The 23,772-nt window shown below is 37.6% G+C and overlaps 2 protein-coding genes across 4 annotated transcripts; one reads left to right on the top strand and one right to left on the bottom strand.

Annotated features, from left to right (window-relative positions):
- Positions 1–1,657: 1,657 nt before the first annotated feature.
- Positions 1,658–2,203, top strand: LOC135627554 (uncharacterized). Its single transcript, XM_065133676.1, has one exon. It carries the CDS (start codon positions 1,658–1,660, stop codon positions 2,201–2,203), a length of 546 nt encoding a protein of 181 aa, XP_064989748.1.
- Positions 2,204–4,277: 2,074 nt separating this feature from the next.
- Positions 4,278–22,567, bottom strand: LOC135626423 (increased DNA methylation 1-like). Of its 3 annotated transcripts, none has more exons than XM_065131683.1 (9): positions 21,907–22,567; positions 18,017–21,834; positions 15,018–15,138; positions 14,754–14,839; positions 13,156–13,397; positions 12,021–12,107; positions 6,720–6,819; positions 6,032–6,227; positions 4,278–5,892 (listed from the first exon to the last, which is right to left on the bottom strand). In XM_065131683.1, the coding sequence occupies exons 2-9, from the start codon at positions 21,542–21,544 to the stop codon at positions 5,285–5,287; spliced, it is 4,968 nt and encodes a 1,655-aa protein (XP_064987755.1). In that variant the 5' UTR covers positions 21,545–21,834; positions 21,907–22,567; the 3' UTR covers positions 4,278–5,284. The 3 variants fall into 3 exon arrangements, with proteins under 3 accessions (XP_064987755.1, XP_064987756.1, XP_064987754.1); XM_065131684.1 differs by having other exon boundaries at positions 21,918–22,567; XM_065131682.1 differs by having other exon boundaries at positions 18,017–22,567.
- Positions 22,568–23,772: the final 1,205 nt, after the last annotated feature.

Below are 23,772 nucleotides of genomic sequence, written 5' to 3'. Positions count from 1 at the left end.
ATTGTAACCCTCATTCTTCATCCATTCTTTCAATTTTTGCCATTGCCCCTTTTCTTGCAAGTTTAAAATTTTATTTATATATATTCTAAAGATTATTTTATATTTATTTATGTGATTATATATTTTTATTTACTATATATCTAGGTCATACATAATTTTTATAATATTACATAATTTCATTTATTTATTTTATTTATTTATTTAAATAAAAAAGAATATATTTAATTTTGAATAAATATTAAAATATTAGAAGGATAAATTTGTATAATATAATATTCAATATAATTTTATCAAACAATACTTACACCAATCCATATTTAAAATATATTTTTTATATTTTATTTATAAAATATTTAATGTATTCTACAACTACATATTCACTCAGACCACTTTATTCAAGTGTATATTAAAAATATAAATATATTCTCATACATAATCTTTATATCTATAATAATTTTTTTCTAGCAAATGTTCCCTGATTTAAATAAAATAAGCTAAATTCGTATCGGTAAGACACCGATAATTTTTTTTATTTTTGAGAATCATATTAAAAATATTAAAAAAAAGAAAAAAGGAGTTTGCTGGATGGATTCCCCACTTTTTCAATCGATTCGACACATTAACAACTGGAAAATGGAGAATCGACAAGCACAGGATATCCAACCTGACGCAGTTGACCAGCATCCCTAATCCAGGATTAAACAAGTCGACGACATGTCCTGGCGGCCTTCAATATCTCAAAGCAGTTCAACAACCATGTCTAGTTTAATTTGGACGTACAAACTGGTGACTTTTCACACTCCTACGTACTTAGTTATTACAATCATCACATCGTTCTTTGATGCAATGACAATCATTACTGATCTCGGTTATCCGTGAAATGGATGCATTACGATCATCTATTTCGTTGATGCATGCAATTCTAAGTCTTCGATTCCAATACCCTTTGCGTCGGTACAAGAGGTGAGGTTAAATTATTTTTGCCACACGTCATCCTACGGTTGGCTGACAAAGAGTGTCTTTGTGTGGGGACCCCATCAGATAAGTTTCTTCCTTTTGAGATATATCTTTCTTTCTATAAAGTGTATGGTTTCGGTTCATTGTGGTCCGATTTTAAAGCATATTTTGACTTATGGAGTCTCGAAAAGCTGAACCATCGGATTCATGTGCTACTCCACAGGTAGGAGGACGCTCGTTGGCTCCACCACTTTGAGCACGGGTGGCTCCCACAACGAATAGTTTGTGGTCCCACGTGGTTCCTGGCTTCGTCAGCCATCCACCGCACTCTCACAGCGACACACTATTCTCTGCCCCATCTAAGACACGACTCGCCCTCCTTGCTCCGATCGATAGAACTTGACCACGAAGCAATGCGTCGTGTAATAAATCGTTCCGTACCAAATTTCTGCATACCCACTCGATGATTGACGCTGCTTTCGAGCGACGGTCGGCTGCTACACCGTCTGATCGGGAAGGGTTTGCTTCATGATTCGTGCAGGCTCTCCGCAACCGAAAGCTCGAAGGGGTGGGTTCATGTTAAAGGCCGATACTCGTGAGGGCACACCGGAACGAACCGCTTCGTGATCTACTACATATATCGTCGTCCAGGCGTACTCGCTCGTTCTGCTCTACTCTTCCTCTCTTATGGTTAGACGAGATGTGGCCACAGCCATCCACCGATGAAGACATGATCGCCGGATCGGAGATCTACGGGCGGCCGCTATACCGACGGAGCAAGCCCGTCGGTGCGCCCACCGGAGCATCAGCACGCCACACCTCCCCCTCCGCCGTCCCCTTCTCCTGGGAGCGGCTGCCGGGCATCCCCAAGGCCCAGATCGCCATCGACGCCCGCTCGCCGGACCCCCTCCTCCCCCTCCCTCCCCCTCTCAGATCCGCCACCGCCGGCCCCCGCAAGAAGCGACCCATCGCGGGCCCACGCCCCGCCCCCGACCCCTTCGCCGCCGCGCTCGCCGTGTGCGCCAAGGCCCCGCGGGGCTCCACCATCGGGGAGCTATTAGCGGCGAGCGGGTCGGCCGCCGGTCGTCACCGGAGGGTGTCGGCAGCGTCGGCGTGGTCCATCTCCGACCGGCTCGGGCTCCTCGGCCTCTACGCCTCGTGCAAGGCGACGTGCGCCGTCGCGGACTCATCCGTATACGTCCCTCGGTCCGCCTCCTATAGGCCCTTGAGCCGGCGGTCAGCCTAACCACCACCACCACCACCCCCACCCCCAGGACGGTCCAAAGACGAGCAAGCATGGAATGTATCATACCATGTTCCCAAGAAAACTAATTGCTCGTATTGTATTCATCAATAAATATTGTTCTCATCATCCCCGTCACTCTTTTTTTTTTGTTTTGACGAATCTAATGCAGTTTTTTTCCTCTCTTTGAGCTTTTTCCTAAAAGCAGCTCAAGACAAGGACACAGCACACATGAGATCAGATCAAGATCACCGAGTCCATGATTGATTATGTGCTGTTCTTTTGTTTGGTAGTCCACTTAGAACCCAATGCTCCTACTCACTAGTCATGATCTGAGGCGTGCTGGAGCAGTAGTTGGTGGTGGTAGTCACACCAATACAGTGTTGAGGTGATGGGTTGGATCATTAGATTATTCTGGGGGAGTTTGGGACACTTGAACAGATGGCACAGTTTGTTTTTGGTTGGTGAGCTTCTTCAGAGTAGAATATGAAGGAAGCCATTAAGCAACAGTGTTACCTGAGCCACATCCACAAGATCATGATTTTTTTTTTTGTGCTCTAATGTTGTAACTTGCAAAGATGAACAGGTCTTCTCCCTGCAAATACAGAAAATAGAATGGTAGAGCCATTGCAGAATGAACACACAAGGACAGTTCTAACTTCTTGTTCCTGTGATGAGCATTTGAGCCTTGGAGAGCATGCCATACATGTACGAGATTGCGGGGGCGGGGGGGGGGGATTCTTCTTAAGCAGCATGATGAGGAAGCATGGTCAAGAATCATTATAATATCCTTAAGAGGACTTCAATGCAAAATCAGCATATCTTACAAACAATCTTGCCAAGAATCCATATGTTTTGAACGATCTCATGAACAATGATCCATATCACCATAAGTTGTACGAACAGTTGAGAATAAATAAGAGATTTTTGTTGGATTATTCAAATGTATTTTATATCTTATGAATAATTTTGTTGGATATATAAAGTAATTTCATAGTTTCATAAACAATTGATGAAATTTTTTTCCTCGATAAATAAATAATTTTATAATTAACTTGTGTGTGCTTAAATTAAAATCTTTTTAAATTTTATTTAAATATTATTAAGTAATAAAAATTAAATAAAATATTCGTCTATTAACACATATATAGTCATTATCATTATATATTCATAATTTAATTACAATACTATATTAAATATCAATATATTCATAGTATTTTTTAATTATTCTACCTTTTTTCGTAATTCTAGTTACGAATAATTCGAAAAATAATGGTGAGCATTTATTATCACAATAAACAATATATAAGAACATAATGGGTAAAATTTTTTCAAGCATTTACGCCTATTCAAAATATGAGCTAATTACATATTAACTCTTATAAATATCTCAATTCTTATATTTTTAAAAGTTATATTTGAATCCTATACTTAAGAAAGTAAAACATAAAATCCTAATTCTTATACTTTCAAAAATTATATTTAGATCTTATATTTATAAAAATAAAATATTTACCCTTATTTCTTCTCACTTCAACTTTACTAACAAAAATACTCACTATCTTATTTTGATTTATCACTAAACACGTATGATATTTTCATCGATAAAGTCGACAACATGAGAAGAAACGAAGTTAAATATTTTATTTTTATAAATATAAGAACCACAATATAATTTTTAAAATTATAAAAATCAGGATACTAAGAGATAATTAATTATAAAAAAATAATATAATTAACCCTCAACATGTCTGGTCATTTGAGATCACATCGAAATAAAATAAAACTTATGAGAATTCTACATATTCACTCTCTAAAATCATTATATCAAACAAAACAAAAAAAAAACATTGAAGCCCAATTTATATCACAACTTTTATATTCATTATACCTAACCTTACACGCCAACTGAAAAGGCAACAAGAAATGTTCGATACACACTATTCATAAAGCTGAAATATTCCTGCTGACAATCCTACAACCCATCTCAACTAAAATCAAAACATAAATCCAATCAATCAACCAATCAGATCATGTATATCTGTATGAATGCACACATTAAATCAACACTATCAAGTGAAATAAGCATATAAATCTTTTGCTGTATCAGCATTTATGTTCGTCAATCGGATATGCAGCACGCTACATGGTCAGGGCAGATGGTTAATTAGCATGAGCAACCACTACAAAGATTGCAGCCTACAACAGATGTATAATTCAGGCCATTCATCCAACTCTGTCGCCATTTTGAGTACAGATTACAGCTACACAACAGATCGTATGAGACAGAAAAAGAAAATGAACAAAGAAGAAAACTGCACAGTAACGTGGTTTCTCTTTCGGCCAATATAAGTTCTTCATTGCTTAACTGCAAAGACATCAAGAAACTCAATAACATTTTGTCAGCCTCGGATCCTTATTCCATTGCTGGTTGTGCTTGGTGTCCTCTGGCATAACCCAAAAGAGTTGCCTTATCCAGTTGAGTAGACATTAAAGAGAGCAAGGCCCGTAGCTTCAGGCAATATAAACCCCATAAAAATTCAAAGAAACCATCTTAAGTTGCTGGTAGTGAATGGCAAACCATGTTCAATATTCATACTGGTCAAATGCATTATAAGTCCTCATGACGACAAACACAGCAAATTTAGCAAAATGTCTGCCTCCAGATTGCTTCTCCAAATGATTCGAAGCATGAGCTATTTTCCGAGCAATGGCAGTCAGCTGGGTAAGACTATGAGCTTCACAGGCTGTTTCCACTTTGGGCATTCATAGCAGTAGCACAAGACAACTCTCATTAATGATAGACTGACAACATTCCATGCTCTGACAAATCAATCCCCACTTGAACTGAAAAACTCGAGCAGGCTCTTGAAAGTATTATAACATATTTCCACAGAGAATAATGTGAGAGATATAAGTTTCCATGTCAGTTGGAGCATACCTTTTCAATGGGATGCAATCACACAGAACAATCAGGTTTCATCCGTGGATGTGCCAGAGTCATCTACGAAAAACTTGTGACCAGTAAGCTCTTCCAACCTATTCTCATTTAGGTTGAGAATCGCCAATCATGTCCATTGCAACCTACCCATCAAATGAGCTGCATTTTGCTTCCGAAGAATGATTAGTAATATCCTCTTCAATTCCATCGCCTTCAGAAAACAGTCTGTTATCTTCTTCCAATATGTTTTTAGCTTCAGCTTCAGAAATCATATCAACCTTCTCAGATTCACCATCGTTGATAGGGACAGATTCTGCAAAATATCGATCATCTGTAGCACAAATAATAAGAGAGCCAGAACAAGAATGGAAAGCAGTCGATTTGCTCACAACTGACAGAGAAGTAAATATCTCTTGTTCAGTATGTTCAGCTGAATCAAACTGGCTCTTCTTATCAATATCTAAGTTCGCTATTTTTCTACGGAAGGGTTCAGAAATATTAGCATCATTATCATTAGGCTTGGCTATTGAATTAAGGGTGTCATAGGATGATACTAATAAATCCTTCTGTTGCCAGTCATGTTCTTGTTCCATTTGATAAGTTACATCTGCTGTTGCGAGCAAAGCTTCATCATCTGAATCAGTTCTAGCAGTCCTGTCAGCTTGCACTTCAGTTGTAATATTGGTAACTTCATTAGAACCATCAGGATTTACAGATTGATAGCCTTTTAAGCACACATCACTTTTTGATCCTGCAATGTCAGGGAATCTGTGTGTCAGACTCCAAGAAAAATTAAGGATGTGGACAAACCCTACTCTAGCTGAAGATAAATTATTAGCACAAGGGTATGAAGAAACCTAACAATAAACTGCATGTATACATGTTTTCACCTGATTCTTCAGTTGTCGGTTCTTCCAATTGCTTGATCAACAATGCTGTTCCAGGAAACAACATCAAGTTGACATGATTTAATTGCCTCCTTTCGACATCCTCAATAGGCTTAAAGCCAAAATGTGATGTCCATGTCTCAACGAGGATCGGTATAGCTGATATAACCAGCATCTTAACTCCAAAAGATTTCAGCATCTACGTCCAAAAAGCCATACAGTAGGTTACTTTTAGTTTAGAGCAGATAAGAATATTCAAATCACGCACTGAGTAAGTGCATGTCATAGTACAAGGCCACAACGTTTGTTCTAAAATAACATTTTTTAAGACATCATATTGAAATTAAATTTAGGGAATGACCAAAAGTGAAAGAATGTAATGCTCAGGATAGTATATTCTTCATTCTCTTGTCATCCAACTGAAATAATACCAATTAAAAAGTTATCAGTGGCATTGTAAAAGATACACTGAGTTCAAACTTGAATGAGTTCTTTGTCAAAATGAAGTTGTACGTTATTCCTTCAAATATTTGTCACTAGACAACGAAGGAATTTTTTTTCAGTTTATTTGAATGGCCTCATTATAATCAGAAAGTAAAAAAAGGAAATATATAGCATGAAGACAACTTAGAAACATCTTTTCAGTCCATTAAGGTTCGACTAAAGCACTTCTATGTGGGACCATGAGTACCTTTTCAATTGCATCAATGAGCCGTCTGCACATTCCTTGTCGACGATACTCACTGCAAGTTGCGATCAGAGGCATCTCAGCTACTGTAACTCCATGTATTCTAGTAAGACAAAAAAGAACCATCAAGCACTTTAGTAGTTATATTCCTGCAGAAACTTTTTGCATTCTTCTCAAAGATGACCATACTAAATGTAGCTAATAATCACAATCTACAAGAAACTGTCTTTAAAGAAGCATAACTATTAGATACAATCTGCAAGGAGGAAATGTCTTGAAAGAAGCATAACTGCCTTTAGCATAGGGTGAAAGAAAGTGGTGAATGTTGAAAATGATCTCCACACAGAATTAGATATCTCTCCTCCAATTTTCTAATAGATGTTGCCTCCAAAAAACACAACAGTAGGTATCAATAACATATCATTTACTATTCCTAGACATGGGGTTAGCACAATATATCACCTGTGGAAGTCAAACTAATTAAGCAAAAGATCAACACGCACTTGCTTATGTTGCTTCATAGTTTACAAATTTTGGTAGGATAAAACAAGAATATTTAAGGATCAATTGGTCTGACACTAGGAATACAAAAGTATCTTTGGATGATTTCCTGGGAAAAGCCCCAAGTTCTGGGTTTTTCCCAGATAACGCCCCTCATTCCAAAATACCCAAAGAGAGCCCTACTTTCTAAAATGATAAAAATCCCTCATTGACAACTAGCAGGTTTAGTTTTCAAGTTTTCCACCAAAATTCAGCTCGACTAAACCATTTAAACCAGTTTGGTATTAAATTGAACCAGTTACAGTGTTTTCGGATAAGTTGCAGTATTTTTGGTTCAACCAAACCAGTTATCATGTTTTCTTGTTACTGAAATAAAAACATTGTAACCCCATTCCAAAAAATATAAATCAATATTAATTAATTTAAATGCTCATAAACATCAATTATTAACCTTATTATAAGTATTAAGTTTCACATAATATTTTATTTGAGAGACAAGCCTTAAAATAAAAATGGCAAGTCCCTATTTTTTTTTACATAATTTTAAATTTAAGCATATAATTTTTAAAAGATCTTATAATATTTATCTTATTTATAAAAAGAATGATAATATAAAAAGCATTCAAAGGGTTTTTGTCAGTTAACTAAAACATTATTACAATAATAAAAAACACTGTAACTTAGTTTCAATTAATTATATTTTCTTATAACAATAAATATCAACTTTACTATAGGTTTAGAGGTACTATAAAATTATTAATATGATAATTTGAATGATTTTGAATGAAAATTGTGAAGGTCTCGATATATTTCAAATGATAAAAGTTCTTATTTTTTCCACTTTGTCTTGAATTTTAGGTTTATAAAAACATTATAGTTTTTAATAATAATTTATTATGAAAGAATGATAACAAAAAAAAAAGAGATATTATTCAGTTAGAGTGATTTTTAATGGAATTACATTATTTTTGGTTCAGTAATAAAAACAAAAAACTCTGTAAATAAAAGATACTGTAACTCTAGACAAATTGGAGTTTGGTTAGAAATCATTTTCAAGGGTATTTTTGTCTTTTTATAAAGAGAAGGAGCTCTCTTTGGAAAACATAGAAACTAGTGGTGTTATCCATGAAAAACTCACCACTGAGGTTTTTCCTGAGAAATCACCCCAAATCTTATGCTGTGTTAGTTTTGCCAAAGGAAATTGTTCAGTGGTTGTTCAATGCCACCCTGTCACGATCAATAAATCAATTAAGATGTTTTGTTCTCCCACTTCTGATGTGGGGACTAACTTAGGGTGTTGCACCACTCTGACCAGATCATGCAGTGTTACACAACCCACTGATTAAATCAAACCAAACCAAGAAATTTGATTCTGTCCAGTTTTGGTGTTAAACAATAGCTGGCTTGGTTTCAGTTTAGCAGACCTGAAATCAAATGGTTTGGTTTAATTCACATGTCAAGCTCTAAGAAAAGTTCAAGTGGGTTACCGGACTGAAATGAAACCTCTACCAGCCTGCCTTCCCACACTCTTCCGAAGAATGCTGGTTTGGTTGGTGGAGCCCTCGCATTCAATCTAAGAGTGAACCTTTTGCATGATGGGTCAGCAAGGAAATGGAGAGATGTGGTAGAAAAATTGGGTTATGGTAGAGAGTGGGGAGTGAAAACACCAAACGGACCATAGTGAATAAGCCCTTGTGGACATCTAACCCATGCCTAATGTTCACTTGAGCCTCTAACTTATTTTCCTCAGCATATAGTTTCATCACCCAGCTCAACAACGGCAACAAGCTGTAATGTTTCTGTTACTTGGGTAGGCTACATAGATCTCTTCCAATCGTTGAGCTCTATACCAGACAATACCTCTAATAAAACCAAGAACAATCAAATCTCTTCTAATTGTTTCTTGTATAGTCACATTAGGTCTTTGTGTACCTAATTTTAATTGATTATCTCATCTAACCACGGTTGTTATAGGAAAAGATATTCATAGAATCTTGATGATCGGTATCACAATAGGGCATGAACACGGGCGGACTACATGGGGAGGAGGGGAGAGAGAGAGAGAGAGAGAGAGAGAGAGAGAGAGAGACATGCGCAATGTGGTGAGTGAATATGGTTATTTGGGTCTTAGAAAAAAATAAAGTTGTTAAATTGAAAAGAGAGAACCGAACTTGCCATTTGGTTCACATGGCTTCCTGGGCCTATTTCAGAAGTGGACTAAACTGTCACAAACAGTCCATAGGGAAGGTGTTCGATATAATGTCCATGATGTTTGGTTTGTTCATGACTTGGGCAGCATACAAGGAAGTTGCAATAGGCTTAACCAGGGTTTGCCGTACCGAGCCGTACCGCCCGGTACGGGCGGTACGTACTGGTCCGACAAGTTGTCGGTATGCGGACCGCCCTGTACCGGTCCGCACTGTAGCAGTGCTACAGTGCTCGGTACACCTCGGTATACCGGTCGGTACACCCCGTACCGTACCGTACCGAGCACGAGTCGAAACGCCGGTACGGTACGGTACGGTACGGCGAACCTTGGGCTTAACAATCCCATTTTGGTTGGGTTTTGAGCCGTTTTTGGCTTGGAAATGTAGCTTGTGTGCGATTATCATGCAGATGTAAAACTACCCAAAAACATAGCCTCTAGCATACAATTTGCAGTGTTTTTTGTGAAAACATCAGCCACTTCCTAGAATTGCATGATTGGCACATAGCTAGATGGACCGCCAAGTAGTATCTTAGGTTGGTCCATTGCACGGTTTCACAATAATGTCGCATGGGCACTTGTTCATAGAGACGTTTATGCATGGTGGACTGCTTTGGACTCTTTGTTGCATGGCCGTTCAGAGCTTGCGAAATCAATCCAAGTTTTTACAAAAATATTAGCTTGCGGAATCCCAAGTAAAAAACTTCCACTAACCCATTTTATCTTTTTACAAGTCTTTAAGGAACTCTGCAAGGATAAGAGAAGGTTAACCCTTTATGAACATACACACAGGAGAGTTGCACGACTTAGAAAAAACCAGCAAAGTTTGCGAATGATGATATCGGAGTAGGACAAGCACACGAAAAATGCTTGGCATACAAAATAATAATAAAAAAAAAAAGAAAGAAAATAAAACAAAGAAAAAAAGGAAACATGTTGATTATATCAAAATTAGGAGGCACCAATAATTATAGTTCGTCATGGGTAAGGACACTATTGCCGATATAATAACAGATAACAGGACCATTCTCTGTATTATCAATAGGATCAATTATAACAAGTCACACACTCATATTCCGGAGATACCGAAACAAATAAATTCCACGATCGAACTACCAGAATGGTCTAGAAATCCGAGTTTTAAGTAGTCAATCCTATTTCCGATAGGAGCAGTTGACAATTGAATCCAATTTTTCCCATTATTTTACTATCCATACCCATTAACGTGCAGACCTAACAACGCCGTGAAGAGGATAACCAGCACACATGAGTGTTTGAGGGAAATGGGTGTAGAGACGTAACAAAGGAGTTGCTCAGAGGTTCAAGCATTGAAGATTGATATTCAAAGGAATGACCAATACTTCACACGAGAGGCATCATGAGGATGAACCAGCTAGGAAGAACATACAACACAAAAATGTTGAGATGGCTAAGTTCAAGCTGCAACTTAACGTTGACAACCTAACCTGATGGTGCTCAATGCAAGCAGGAGTGCTTGGCAAAAGATGAGACATGCAAGGATGGATTACTCGACGATCGAAAAAGTTTATGCAAGGCTCACAAAGGCAAGGGAAATTGTCAACTCGAAAAATTTGGTACCTCATGCGATGGATTGTATATGGACGACGGTCTATCTGTGGCCATCCCAAGACAATTGAAATTTGACGCCTTAGAGTGTAGAAACTTTCTTTTCGGCATGGTGGAATTGGATACATCCGTGAGAAATTAAATTGTGCAAGGGTTTTGTTAGGCCTTGTGGGGTATAGTGAGGGTTGCATCAGTAAAGCATCATGGTCTAACAAATGCATTGTTAAGGACAAGGCCTCAAAACTTTAAATTTCACGAGTCGATGCTCATTAAAGCTCTAATAGGTATCCATCTAGTTCAATCAGCGCAAGGCATTCAGGGTCGTGTACTGGCCTGCTGGTGGACTAATACATACCACCCGTTGTTTCTTAACATCTACCTCATCAAGGGCCCATGCATAGACATGATTAAGATAATCATCTTGACAAGAGCAAGTCTGTCACACCATAAATGATCCAATAAACATTAAAATTTACATCATTTGTAATTGCTTACCACACACTTCTTTGACCTATATATACCTCTGAATTAAGGATCCCACTGTATTTTCCATTTTTCCAGATATATTAAGCAGCAAAAGAAACAAAGAACTGAGTCATTACCTAAGACAATAACACTGCAAGTATCACTAGTGGTGTAGAACTAGAAAATACAGCCTCTCCACAGGTCACCTATCTGAGACATGTTCACTGGTAAAATTGGTTGACCATTCATTTTTAAATCAAATCAGAATCCAACTGTTTATTCTCCATATCTAACGATTCTAACTTCTTCAAAACATGACTACATACATACTCCAATCTCCAAGCACATAAAGAGGTATATGCCAAGTAATTAAAAACTTAATTATGAACATGAAATGTAGGTGTCACTTGTCTATCATGCATAATTGCATGTTCATATGCATGTAATGAATGAAGTTATCCTAGATATCTCAGTTGAATTCAAAATAAAACAACTACTAAAAAAAATAGATATTGAAGAAATTATGTTCTGTCAAGCATGACTACCTGATCGATGCTACAGATATCACTTCATCACTCTTCTCCAAGACCACGGTGTAAAATCCTTGGTAGTTTAAGCGGGTGAAATTAGACCTGCAAGTGAAAGATCTGAGGTCACAAGATTCAAGAGATGAAAATTAATTAAAAGATCTACTGAATGTAACTAAGTCAGCTTTTCATGTAATACTCGGGGAATTAAACAATCAATGGTGGCAGCCAAATAAAAATAAAAAGAAGAAAGCATTGATAATCTTCAAGGAGCTGAAAGAAGCCTATAACAATTGTTGCAGGGAAAAAAACACAATTCATAAGCTTGGTTCTAGTGAATTATATAGGTGTCATGAACATGCACCTGCAGGAGTCTAGAGTTCTGTTGTTATTCAGCAGGAACTAGTACGAGTAGTCAGTCAGCAGCATATATTAAATTACATCAGAGCAACTCCACTAGAAATGAACTCAGTCCGAGTGTTTCAGCATCTCAGATTACCTTGATAGCAAAAGGACCACTAGAATATTATAACCCCACTACAAGTCCCTTGAAAAAGGCATGACTATGGACATTTATATCTTATATTACATATTCACTTTACTAGTCCAACCAAAAAAGGGACGCAAACTGGGTGATTTTGTCAAGTCTGCTCTGGACCAACCATCAGGTTTTAATTAATATTACTGGGAATACCAGGCAGTAAGCCTATGGCCCAATAGCCATATCATCATTTCTTCCTAGCTGACAGCCTTTTTAAAACATTTATTCCCTTTTTTTCCCGCCCATCCATCTCTCCCCCTCTCTCATTGCTCTTCTCTCTAGTTTTCTCGTTGCTATGCAGAATCACTGTCACCACTACACTGCCTCACCATCATGCCTTGCCTCCTCTTCTCTCCCTCTTTGTTTGGTCCATGTCAGATCAGTATGCAACATACCATTTGTTGGTACATGGATACATACCAGACCCATATTGGTACAACCAGCAATTGGTATGGGTCCAGTATTGAGATTTTAAACCTTGATAAAAAATACAAATATTAGAGAAGTAAAGCATGAACTTGCTGCATTAATGTCCATTAAAATTGCAGAAAATGGAACATGAGGCACTTCAACAGGTTACTGAAAATCAAGAAGAAAAGCCAAAAACTTCACCCCCGATTGTATAGGACATGTGGTATCATGTCTATGTGTGTTCTTGGATCCACCATAGGAAGAAAGCATTCCTCCATAATACTCAAGGCAATAGCTAACTTTGTGTTGCATTCTGCCATTAGTGCAATTTTTTGTGTTGAGTTAATTTTTTGATCATCATGATTGCATCTCAAAATAGTCCAGGAAAATCCATCAGCAAGACAGTTCAATATTCCAACATGAGAACGCAGACCTAAGTAGACCTGCTAACACCAGAAAAATAAAATGTGAAAAAGAGAATGAACAAGGAAAAAGAAACAAATAGTAGTATCTAAAGAAAATTAACAGTTACGAATTATTTGTAAGCTCATCAAAAGCAACACTACCACCTGTCTCCTAAAGTAGAATCATTCATGGTTTCAACATACATGCTCAGGGACATTGATCAGCATTAGCACACGTCACCTAAGAACTTGAAAAATCACTCATCTTAGCCTAGCAGCAATAGTACATGTTTTGCATGGATCAAGGCAAGAGTGTAGGACTATGACCGAACACAGCTAATATGATGTCAGGCTTTCTGAAAATTTTAAGTGTTGCTCTTGGAGCATCACCACTTTAGCTAGTTTTAATACTGCTTGAACAACACCCTGGTCAGTATGACCTATTTGCCTTGTAGAATAATATTAATCCACAAAGGAAAGGAAAAGTGAAAAAAAAGAGACACAGAACAGGCATGTTTTTGCTATTTGACATGCATTTTCAAAATACATCCCGTCCTGTGACCTATCCAGGAACACTTGTCTTGCTTCTTTGGAGAACTTAAAGAAGGAAACTAACATGCTTCCTTCAAGATGAATGTTTAATTTTTGTCAGGTGCATGTGCACATTGGCTTCTGCCACTATTTATCATCAATATATAACTGGTAAACTTAATGACATAAAGTGAACATCATCATACGGTAGGTAGTTGGATGTCACCAGAAGTTGACTCATACATATTAACCTCCACAAAAGATATGTATGGAAACTCCCTTAGAAATATGCTAGAATTCAGGAAAAGGTTTTCCAAGCCAAGCATCAAATCCAACTTTAGAAAACAAAGACACATGCAAGTATCATACTATCATGGGATAGGGAAAAATGTTCATTCACATATGGAAGAATTAATTTTCAAGAAAACAAATACATAAATATTTTCCTTTTCGATTTCATTTACTATACACATGGTCAATTTTATCAATCTAGTTATTAGAAAAAAAATTTAGAATGACCCATTATAGGGAAGATGAACAGATCTTTCTCCAGATGTATCAAAATAAATTCACAATAATCAGTTACCAAAAACAAAGACACATGCAAGTATCATACTATCATGGCATAGGGAAAAATGTTCATTCACATATGGAAGAATTAATTTTCAAGAAAACAAATACATAAATATTTTCCTTTTCGATTTCATTTACTACACACATGGTCAATTTTATCAATCTAGTTATTAGAAAAAAAAATTAGAATGACCCATTATAAGGAAGATGAACAGATCTTTCTCCAGATGTATCAAAATAAATTCACAATAATCAGTTACCAAAAATATCTCAACAAGAAGTAAATCATACCTCTTTGCACTTTTTCCCACAAAACCATGTACCGGATTCTACTTCCCCAGAGCCCAGATTTCTTTTCTTTACGCATGTACCATGATCTGGTAATGACATCAAACATATTTAAAATTTATAAATTGAAGGTGTATTATGCATAAAACACTAGATATAAGTCTCGGGTACTCCAACTTAATTTATGGTTTTGTCCTATAACAAGCAATCACATTGCATGATGAAATATAATAGATATGGAATAAGCTAAGGATGGGAAAAGTTTACATTTATGTTCACATTGTGAACATTCAAGCACAGCAAAAGAACTTGATGTGGTTGCATCAACAACATCTCCACAGCTCTTACAAATGCAATTGTGGCAATACCAGCTGCCTTCTGGAAGAACCTGAATGGAAATAGAATGAGGAGACTAAATCAATTGATCATGTTAAGTATTTCCCTGAAAAGCCATGTATATAATTAATAAATGAACTCATCCTTAAATTAACCAAGAAATAATCACTTCACAGTAAACGTATTTTACTTATACATGACATATATGAAGAACTACTGACAGAAACGAGATAATAACAAATCTAGTTTAGAAATATGGGACCCATTGATCTGACTGCTATTGTTTCAATAAACCAACTTAAACAATAATCTTCATTGAGAACAAGAAATGCCTTGGTTGACTAGATCCAAAAGAATCCTAAACATGACTGAAAAATACATCTTTTGCATACAAGCATAAACAGCTAAAGGGTGTCTCTGGGACAATGGTAATAAGGAGTCTTCAGAATTTCACCCAAAAGCAAGTAGATATCAAATTATTAACTACTGAACACTAAGATCAAACTTGCTATAAGTAAGATTCAATAGCTAGTACAAGGCCAAATTGAATTTAAATAAGACCATAAATTCCCCATCTTATAAAAGACAGCATGCTCAGATTGTCCCCCTCACAGCAATGTTGAAAGCTCTACTTCCTGAAGAAATTAGGCAAGAGGAAATAGAAGCACTCATTTCGCTGGAAAAGAAATGCAGGAAATATCACAAGACAATGGAGACAAGGCAACAATTTTTATAGCTCTACCCAAAGAGGATATCCTACAGAACAGGACCTAATGTCCACTAGCTTCTCACACACTAAAATGAATGCTAAACATACAGTAGCTCAAAAGTGCACTAATATTGACCCAAATACTCATAACCGTCACAAAAAATAATTGATCATTATGGTATGATATGTAGTTTCTCTCACATTAAAATGGATGCTAAACATACAGTAGCTCAAAAGTGCACTAATATTGACTCAACTACTGTTACAAAAAATGACTGATCATTCTAGTATCCCAATGACAAACTTAAGTGGAATTCAGCATCATTGATCACAAAAACTACATTACTAATGATGCTTGCCTAACATCTATGAAGAACAAAGTTATACATAGAGATACAACAGGATCTTATACACAGACCTGCATGTTCTACAAGATGAAGTCATGTTGTTATATCTCAGTTCAACGTTGGAAGTGGACTAAGATTAAAATTTACTTATAAGAGTATGATGGGTGTATTATTGTTAACTTTAGCTTAAACATTTTGAACCAGTGGTTTCAGCTCAACAAAGTTAACAGGTCAATTATCTCATCAAGTCGGGTTGTGACATTTGGTATCAAAATCAACCTAGTATTGGAGCATGGTGAAGGGCTCGAGTAACAAAGAACTATCAGTAAACGGGATAAGACGACACATCACAACGTGAAACCATCACTGGATTATACCTCACATGCACCATGCTGGGATTTTATCTAGGTTATGCCGGGCCTTTACGATGATGCCAAACCCTTAGGTGAGGGAGACTGTAATACTCTGATTAGTTTCACATCGGAAGTTGGCTAAGACTATGATTAGTTTATAAAGGTATAATGAGTGTATTATTATTAACTTCAGCTTAAGCATTTTGAACCGGTGGTTCAGGCTCAACGAAACAGGTCAATTATCCCATCAAGTTGAGTCAGCCAAATTGTGACATGTCATGCAAGACATATAATTTCCTTCAAAAATACATAAATTGTAATTGCTGGAAAGCAAGAAGAAATAGTCTCCATACATCCCCAACCTATCAACAAAATCAAGAAATGTTCCATGAAAGAATATTCTCCAATTACATCTATAAGTTTGGTTGTATATCAATAATGTTGTCCTTCAAAAGGTTACCTTTTCTCTTTGACCAGCAGCTAGTAGTTACTGTGATGCAATTTCTTAAAAGTAGACACAAAAAAGAAACAGAAATATTCTGATGATGATCAAGTCTTTTGATGGAATAATTATAGGTTAAATTGATGATAGTACCTAATTCAATTAAGATGGATAGATTAAGGTGAGAGGAGATGGGGAAGTTACACATGGATGTTTTCATATGTTAGTAGGCATAAAAAGGAGATCTTGTTGCAACTTCTTTTCCTTCTCTTTAGATTTACTATCATAAATAATTTATGGATTTTACACAATAGGGAAACATTTTGCAGCAGAACATGTGGTTTCCACTGGTTCTTTTTCTTTCACTAAGTTTCATTTAGTAAGTGCAAATATGCCAAAGAGTAGTACTATATTTAATCTATACTCTGTCAGTGACACACATAACACATGAATTTATTACTGCATGAATAGTTTCCAAAAGCATTTACAAACTTCCATATTGACATTGGGACTAACTAGGGTTAAAAAGGCCTAGATGAGCTATATGTCTTGTTTATATTTAATCTAATAAAAAGATTCATAACCATCAAAGTTTTTCAACTACTGATATGCCCCTCTATTAAATTATATGAGCTTCCATAGTTACATTTCACTTGTTTCAACCATCTCCTATCCATACAGAAAAGAATTGTGTAAATATTATATATATGCGGCATCCAAAATGGTATACTTGGTGGTATAGCATTGGAGACATCCTGCACTCACATAATCATTGCGTGCCCTTATTTTCAAGAAAAATTACTTAAAGCATGAGAGTTTATATTTGGAAGTGAAGCTTGATTGCCACCAACTCAGATAAATTATAATGAACATGGTCATAAAAAAATGCAAGCAAAGAAAAAAATGGCAGGATACTTTTTTCTAATTAAAGGCACACAAACATTCTGAAAAAGCAAATGGCCAGATTGACAAAAATAGCATACTTCTTAAGATCAAGGTATGTGCAAAACTGGAAAAATAATAATATTGCATAACCAAATCTCATGTTCAAAGAAAAGCAAGCAAACAAAATTAACTACCTGAATGGTCAAGCAGGTTTGATGATAAGTAGAGGGACAATTGTCACAACATATTAGCTCACCACCATCTATACAAAGTCCACAAGTATCATCATTTTGATCCACCTCCTCAACTCTCATATCTCTCTTGCGGCCTTTTCTTGCCTTGTAATCAGCAGACCAAGCCTGAAGTTGACATAAGGTGTATGATCTACCCGACTGCAGGAAAAGATTCGAAGATGGTTTTTGGAACTTTGAACCAGAATGAGCCTTGAATGCAGATACAGAGAATATTTCCATGCAGCATTTACACAAAATTCCGTTTCTGGTAATCCACCCATCCTTGACCAAAGCATTGTTTTTTGGATTCCTATACTGCAGAACATCTTTAAGGGATAAAACACCCCTATCAATCAACCAGCACAAAACTGTTCTTGCTCCCAAATTAATTCCCTTCCCATCTTTGGACAGTCCACCTTTTCCAGGTGTTCGCAATAGCAACTTACAACCTCCTTTTTGGCTTTCATGTTTCTTTAATATTTTTGGTCTTGAAACACCTAGCTTGGGGCCTTTTTTGTCATTACAGGAGATGTAATCTTTGTTTTTAATAATAGCAGCAATTAGAAGGTCATCATCATTAATACGGAATCCACGTGGTCTCTTCCACTTTCTTTTCTTACAAGCTTCAGGTACCTTTGGCTTGGAAAGCTTTCTGTTTTCTTCAGTTGGATTATCAGAACATAAAACTTCGGCATTTATGGTCTTGCCACCCGTAGAAGTATTGCCATCATCTGATGCAACAACTGAATCATCAAAAACAGTACACTTGTGAGCCTTATTTAACAAGGAAGGCAAATTTGGTGGGGGAAGCACTTGGGAACTCAAACCCTTTGCATTGCAACTGTTCCTTTTGAGGAATGGCATGTGTTCTTCATCTATAACAGCAGGTATCGATTTACTTGCTTCTTTATTCTCCAAAGACATGGCAAATTTTCCTTTCCTGCCCTTCAGGCGCTGCCTGGGAACTTTGGATTCTGATTTAACCATCTTTTTCTTAACATTTGAACAATCTTCTACTGTTGCACACGTGTTCTCTTTCATGCACCCTAAAGTTGACTCAAATGCAAGTGTCTGGGAATCTTCCTGATTGCACTGGGTTTCAGTATAATCATTACTTCTGTCATCAAAACGGAAATTTAAAGCCTCCATGGACTTCTCATCGTTTGTGCCATCTACTTTTGATGCTCTAATTTCAGATATTTTCTTGGACTTCTTATGTACCTTTTTACCCGAATCACTTACTTGGTTCACTGAAAAATTCTGATCCTTAGATTCAGAAGCCTTGATGGCCACCTTTTCAGTTATAATATCACTGTGAATGTTAGAGGCAAGAAGCCCATCTTCACAGCCTGGAATCAAATCTGAAGGTTGTGTTGCCAATCTTTCATCAACTACCACTATTATGTTGGCCGTATTCTCATGACTAAGCAGATCTAGCCTATCACAGCGAACAGACTTTGTTAAATGCTTACCATATACTCTCCGTTTCGCAGAAATCACTGTTCTTTGTTGTCTTGCCTCTTTAAAACCTTTTCTGTTTGGTTTGCAATCGCATGGTCCATTACCAACAAGGTGTTCAGCATTAGAACTGGATGGAACATTACTTTCTTGAAGAAATAAGGATTTATCAGTGGAAGCAGATTTGCAAGCATTTGGGTCATCAGTTGGTGATGTTTTTAAAAAAGGAGCAAGGGCATCGGTTGGTAATGTTTCTAAAACAGGTACAAGGGAATCTTGAGCTAAAAGACCATCGATAGGATTGGAGAATGAATCTTTCACTGCAAAAGAAGTGTCAGCACCATTTACTGCATAGTTTGGACTGGATGAATCCTCACAACTTACGTGATGTGAGCATTTGGTACCATGCAAGCCATTTCCTGAGCATGCAGCCAGACTTTTAACGTTCTTTCCTTGTGTTCCAGCAGAGCATGAAAATTTTCGTTTTTGTTGCTTAGGTCGGCTACTGTTTTGCAAATCATGGCAATTTTGTATTCTCTGCTGGTTTCTGGAAACTTCAGTTACTCCAAACTCATGATCAAGCTGACTAGCTGGCAGAACATTATAATTCAAATAACTTCCTGAATTTGAATCCAGCGTTGCCAGTTTAACGTCTCTATCTTTGCTCTCACCTGCCAAGATGGTATTACCATCCTCACTCAGAATGAAAGTGGCACTACTCACAGCCTTGAGAGACCTTCCTTCTCGCAGAACACCAACCTTCCTATTGATGCAGACCACAGCAACAAATGGATCAAGAAGCTGCCATCTTTTCAAAAGAGAAATGGAAATTTTAGTGGACTGAGTGTTCTCCTCAACGTAGAACAGCGTGTCTGTCAAATCACTCCAAAATCTATTGATATTTGTCCACTCCCTCCCATTATCTTCCAGTTCAGAGTCCATTGCACTGGAATAAAGTCTCCGACCACAAGCCTTCCAAGCTTGAGATAGTGACGTAACAACAAGTTTTTCTTTAGGTGCTATATAGTAGGAAGCCAATTTGGTTCTGTCACTTCTCACACGAGGCTCAATTTTCCAGCCTGCATCAGTGAGAAGGCGATTTGTATGCAAACGAAGACGTTCAGGAAGTTCTCTAATCAATGCCCTCTTGGATGCAACATCAGTTGAGCTGGAGTTCAGAATGCTGGACTCTTCTACAATATGTTTCATGTGTATGGGCACCCCTGGTGTCTCTGCAGGAGCAGCAGCTGCATTTACTACCAGAAGCCCAGAAGCAAAGCTCTCTTGAGAAACAGGTGAAGTAACAGATTTAGCTTCAATAATTATCTTATCGCCTCTCATATCCTGGCTTTTGCATTCAATATCCAAAGCATTACCAACATCCATATCATCACTACCATCAATTTCTTTATTTGTTTTGGAGAGATAGCAACTAGATAAGATATCATGAGAACAAGTTTCTATTACAAGACATGGTGATTGCTGTTGACGCTGCATTAGCATGCTTGAAGAATTTTGAGACCGATCCAGGCCAAGCAGGTCATCACCGGTGACTGACAGACTGTAGCTTTGCATAACGCTCTTATGATTTTGTTGCTCGATAGATGATACTTTCATGCACTTGATGTCAGCATCATAAGGATCTGCAACACCACAACAGGAAGAGATATCCGCAAAGCATCTGGAACCACTAACCTGTCTCGCATAAACACAAGCAGGCTGGGAAGCTTCGCCAGATGAATCTTTGGTGGAAAAAGAACTAGTCAGAACTGAGCTCTCACAATTCGAAGATTCAACCAATTTTGATTGGCTGCCTTCATCTTTTTGGAGATCCATGGTGCTCAAAGCAATGTTATGATTACTTGCTGTGTCAACACTAGTTACACTAAACACCTCCATAAATATGTGATGTTCTTGTTTTGAGCCATCAAACCCATCTCTGTCCATCCTATGCATTCCTTGACCAAACAACATTCTCATCATCTTGTCTTCCTTAAATCTCTGCTCATCTGTCAATTTTTGCTCTGACATCTTCCTGGAAGCTACTTTTGCCGGACAGAGTATCTCAGCACGTAAAGGAAAACCAATAGTAATGCAATATTGTTGACTAGAGTTTCAAATATCTGGAATGAAACCTCCGTTTTATTCCATACTACTCGTTGCAGAAACAAGTAGCAGAGGAGAAAGAGGCTTCGATAGGATAACAAAACGCCTCAAACTCCAAACTTGACAAGTTAATGAAAAGCCCCAATTAGAACAGAGAAAAGGTCAGATTTCCTTCCCACTGACACATGCAGGAAACAAATTCCACCCCAGACTTCCTGGAAGAAACCCACAAATGTTAAAAAGGAAAATGCCCAGCAAACAAAAAGATGGATCGAGATATTTCGAACCTTCACCCGACCTTTGCCCTGCTAGGGAAAACTCTGGGCTCCGAAATCCTAAATCCTAGCAAATCCATACTCAGAGAGCATAAAACGACTCAAAAGTGGAATTTTGTCTCCCGGAATGAGAACTACAAACCTGCGACAAGCATCCCCGCAAAATTCCCAAGAAACTTCCACCAAAGAAGCCACCAAACAAACTAGAAAAAATCACCACTCCAGCCACTTCCACGCCCAAGATCCCATTTTTTGATGGCCTTACGCCCCAATCTTCTTCCCTATGTGCCTCAAAGCCTAGCAAGCACCAAATCCACGGCGGAGAACAGAAAAATCCAAATTTTCGGTTGAAGAAACCCCACAAATCAAGAAATGCACCCAAGGAACGGAAGAGGGGCCAAAGAACTCATCTTCTGCGGAGAATAGGGCAAGAGATTCGGTTTCTCCTGTGCCTGCTTACGGCCGCTCTTCTCCTTCGGGTTCCTCGGCTTCGCAAAGGGGCACCACGCCCTCTCCAGATGCTATTAAACAGGAGGTCGGCTTGGTGTTCGGCTCTCTCTCTCTCTCCCCTCGCCCCCCGCCCCACCTCTCGGCTTCGTTGGTCTCTGGGCAAAGCGAGTGGGAAAAGCGAGCGCCTTTGTCCCTTTTCTAACCCCACCTCCTCGCACCCAACTCGCTTGTAAGAATGGGAACCGAGCCCGTGGCTGCTGTAGCAATAGAACGCCACAAGGCCCAGTTCCATTTAACTATCTTTTTAAGGAAGAAGAACATGGCAAGATCGCACTGTAGCCGTAATTTAGCTTAAAAGAACACCGATCATGTCCTTGGAGACGGGATGAGATGGGGTCAATGGTGGTCATGTCATCTTTCCTTTCCGCTTCTCATGATGTTACATTAGTTCAGCCACATTTTGACTTTTAGATTTCTGACTATTAACGATCATAATTGTTATCTTGCTCATCATCAGACTGCATGAGCATGAGATCGTCATTTGTGATCGATGGGGTATTGTTATTGTCGCATTTCTGTATTTTGAGTCATCAAAAAACCTATTTTACATATTTATTATCTTAGAAATTTGAAAATAAAGAATATATGTCCTTAATTACCTAATTTGAACTAAAAAGGATATATAAATATATCTAAAATATTCTTAATTTATTGAAATATTGTAAAAGCTATTGATATCATTTAGAATTTTAGTTATATAAATATATATATATATATATAATTTTATAGAAATCTCTAATTTTGCAGGAATATACTATATATTACATTTAATTTGGCCACGTTGGCAGTGATGGAATTGGGGACTGATGGCAAGATTTCATTCTTTTTCTGTCACGACAATATCATCAGAGATAGATTACCCCAATGGAGAAAATGTTTCGTCAGCCAATCCAAAATTAGATAAATTTACGGCATTTAAATATTAAGCATTTGTCTTCGTGACTGCAAATTTATGTGTCACAAACACCCATTCACTGCTTCAACATATGTTCAAAATTATTCAGATTTTGAGCATCCATGGAAGTCTAGAAAAGCAGTGAAGATTGTGATGTAGATGAAGATTTCCAGTTGCAGACTTGCTAATCTCATCATGAGTTGACTTCCAGCTACAAAATTGATAGATAGATAGATAGATATATAGGTTGGTCATCGAAAACACGGTTAATGAGCTACAATTTGATGAGGAAGATTCTCGGTGAAGATAAGAAGCCACAGTGAGAGGAGAGAGAGAGATTCCAAATGCAGAGGTTTCATCTTCCCAGTACATATATGTGCTTTGCCTTTGCCTTTGCCCTTGCTTAGTTCATGGTGCAAACATCAGATGCCTGCTCTGGGACCTGTCAGCTTCCCAAAAGCTCCAGTTTGTCC

Source organism: Musa acuminata, chromosome BXJ2-11 (assembly GCF_036884655.1).
Source record: "Musa acuminata AAA Group cultivar baxijiao chromosome BXJ2-11, Cavendish_Baxijiao_AAA, whole genome shotgun sequence".
Classification (NCBI taxonomy): Eukaryota; Viridiplantae; Streptophyta; class Magnoliopsida; order Zingiberales; family Musaceae; genus Musa; species Musa acuminata.
Note: the sequence above shows the minus strand (reverse complement) of the source record. Positions and strands in the feature narration are given on the sequence as shown.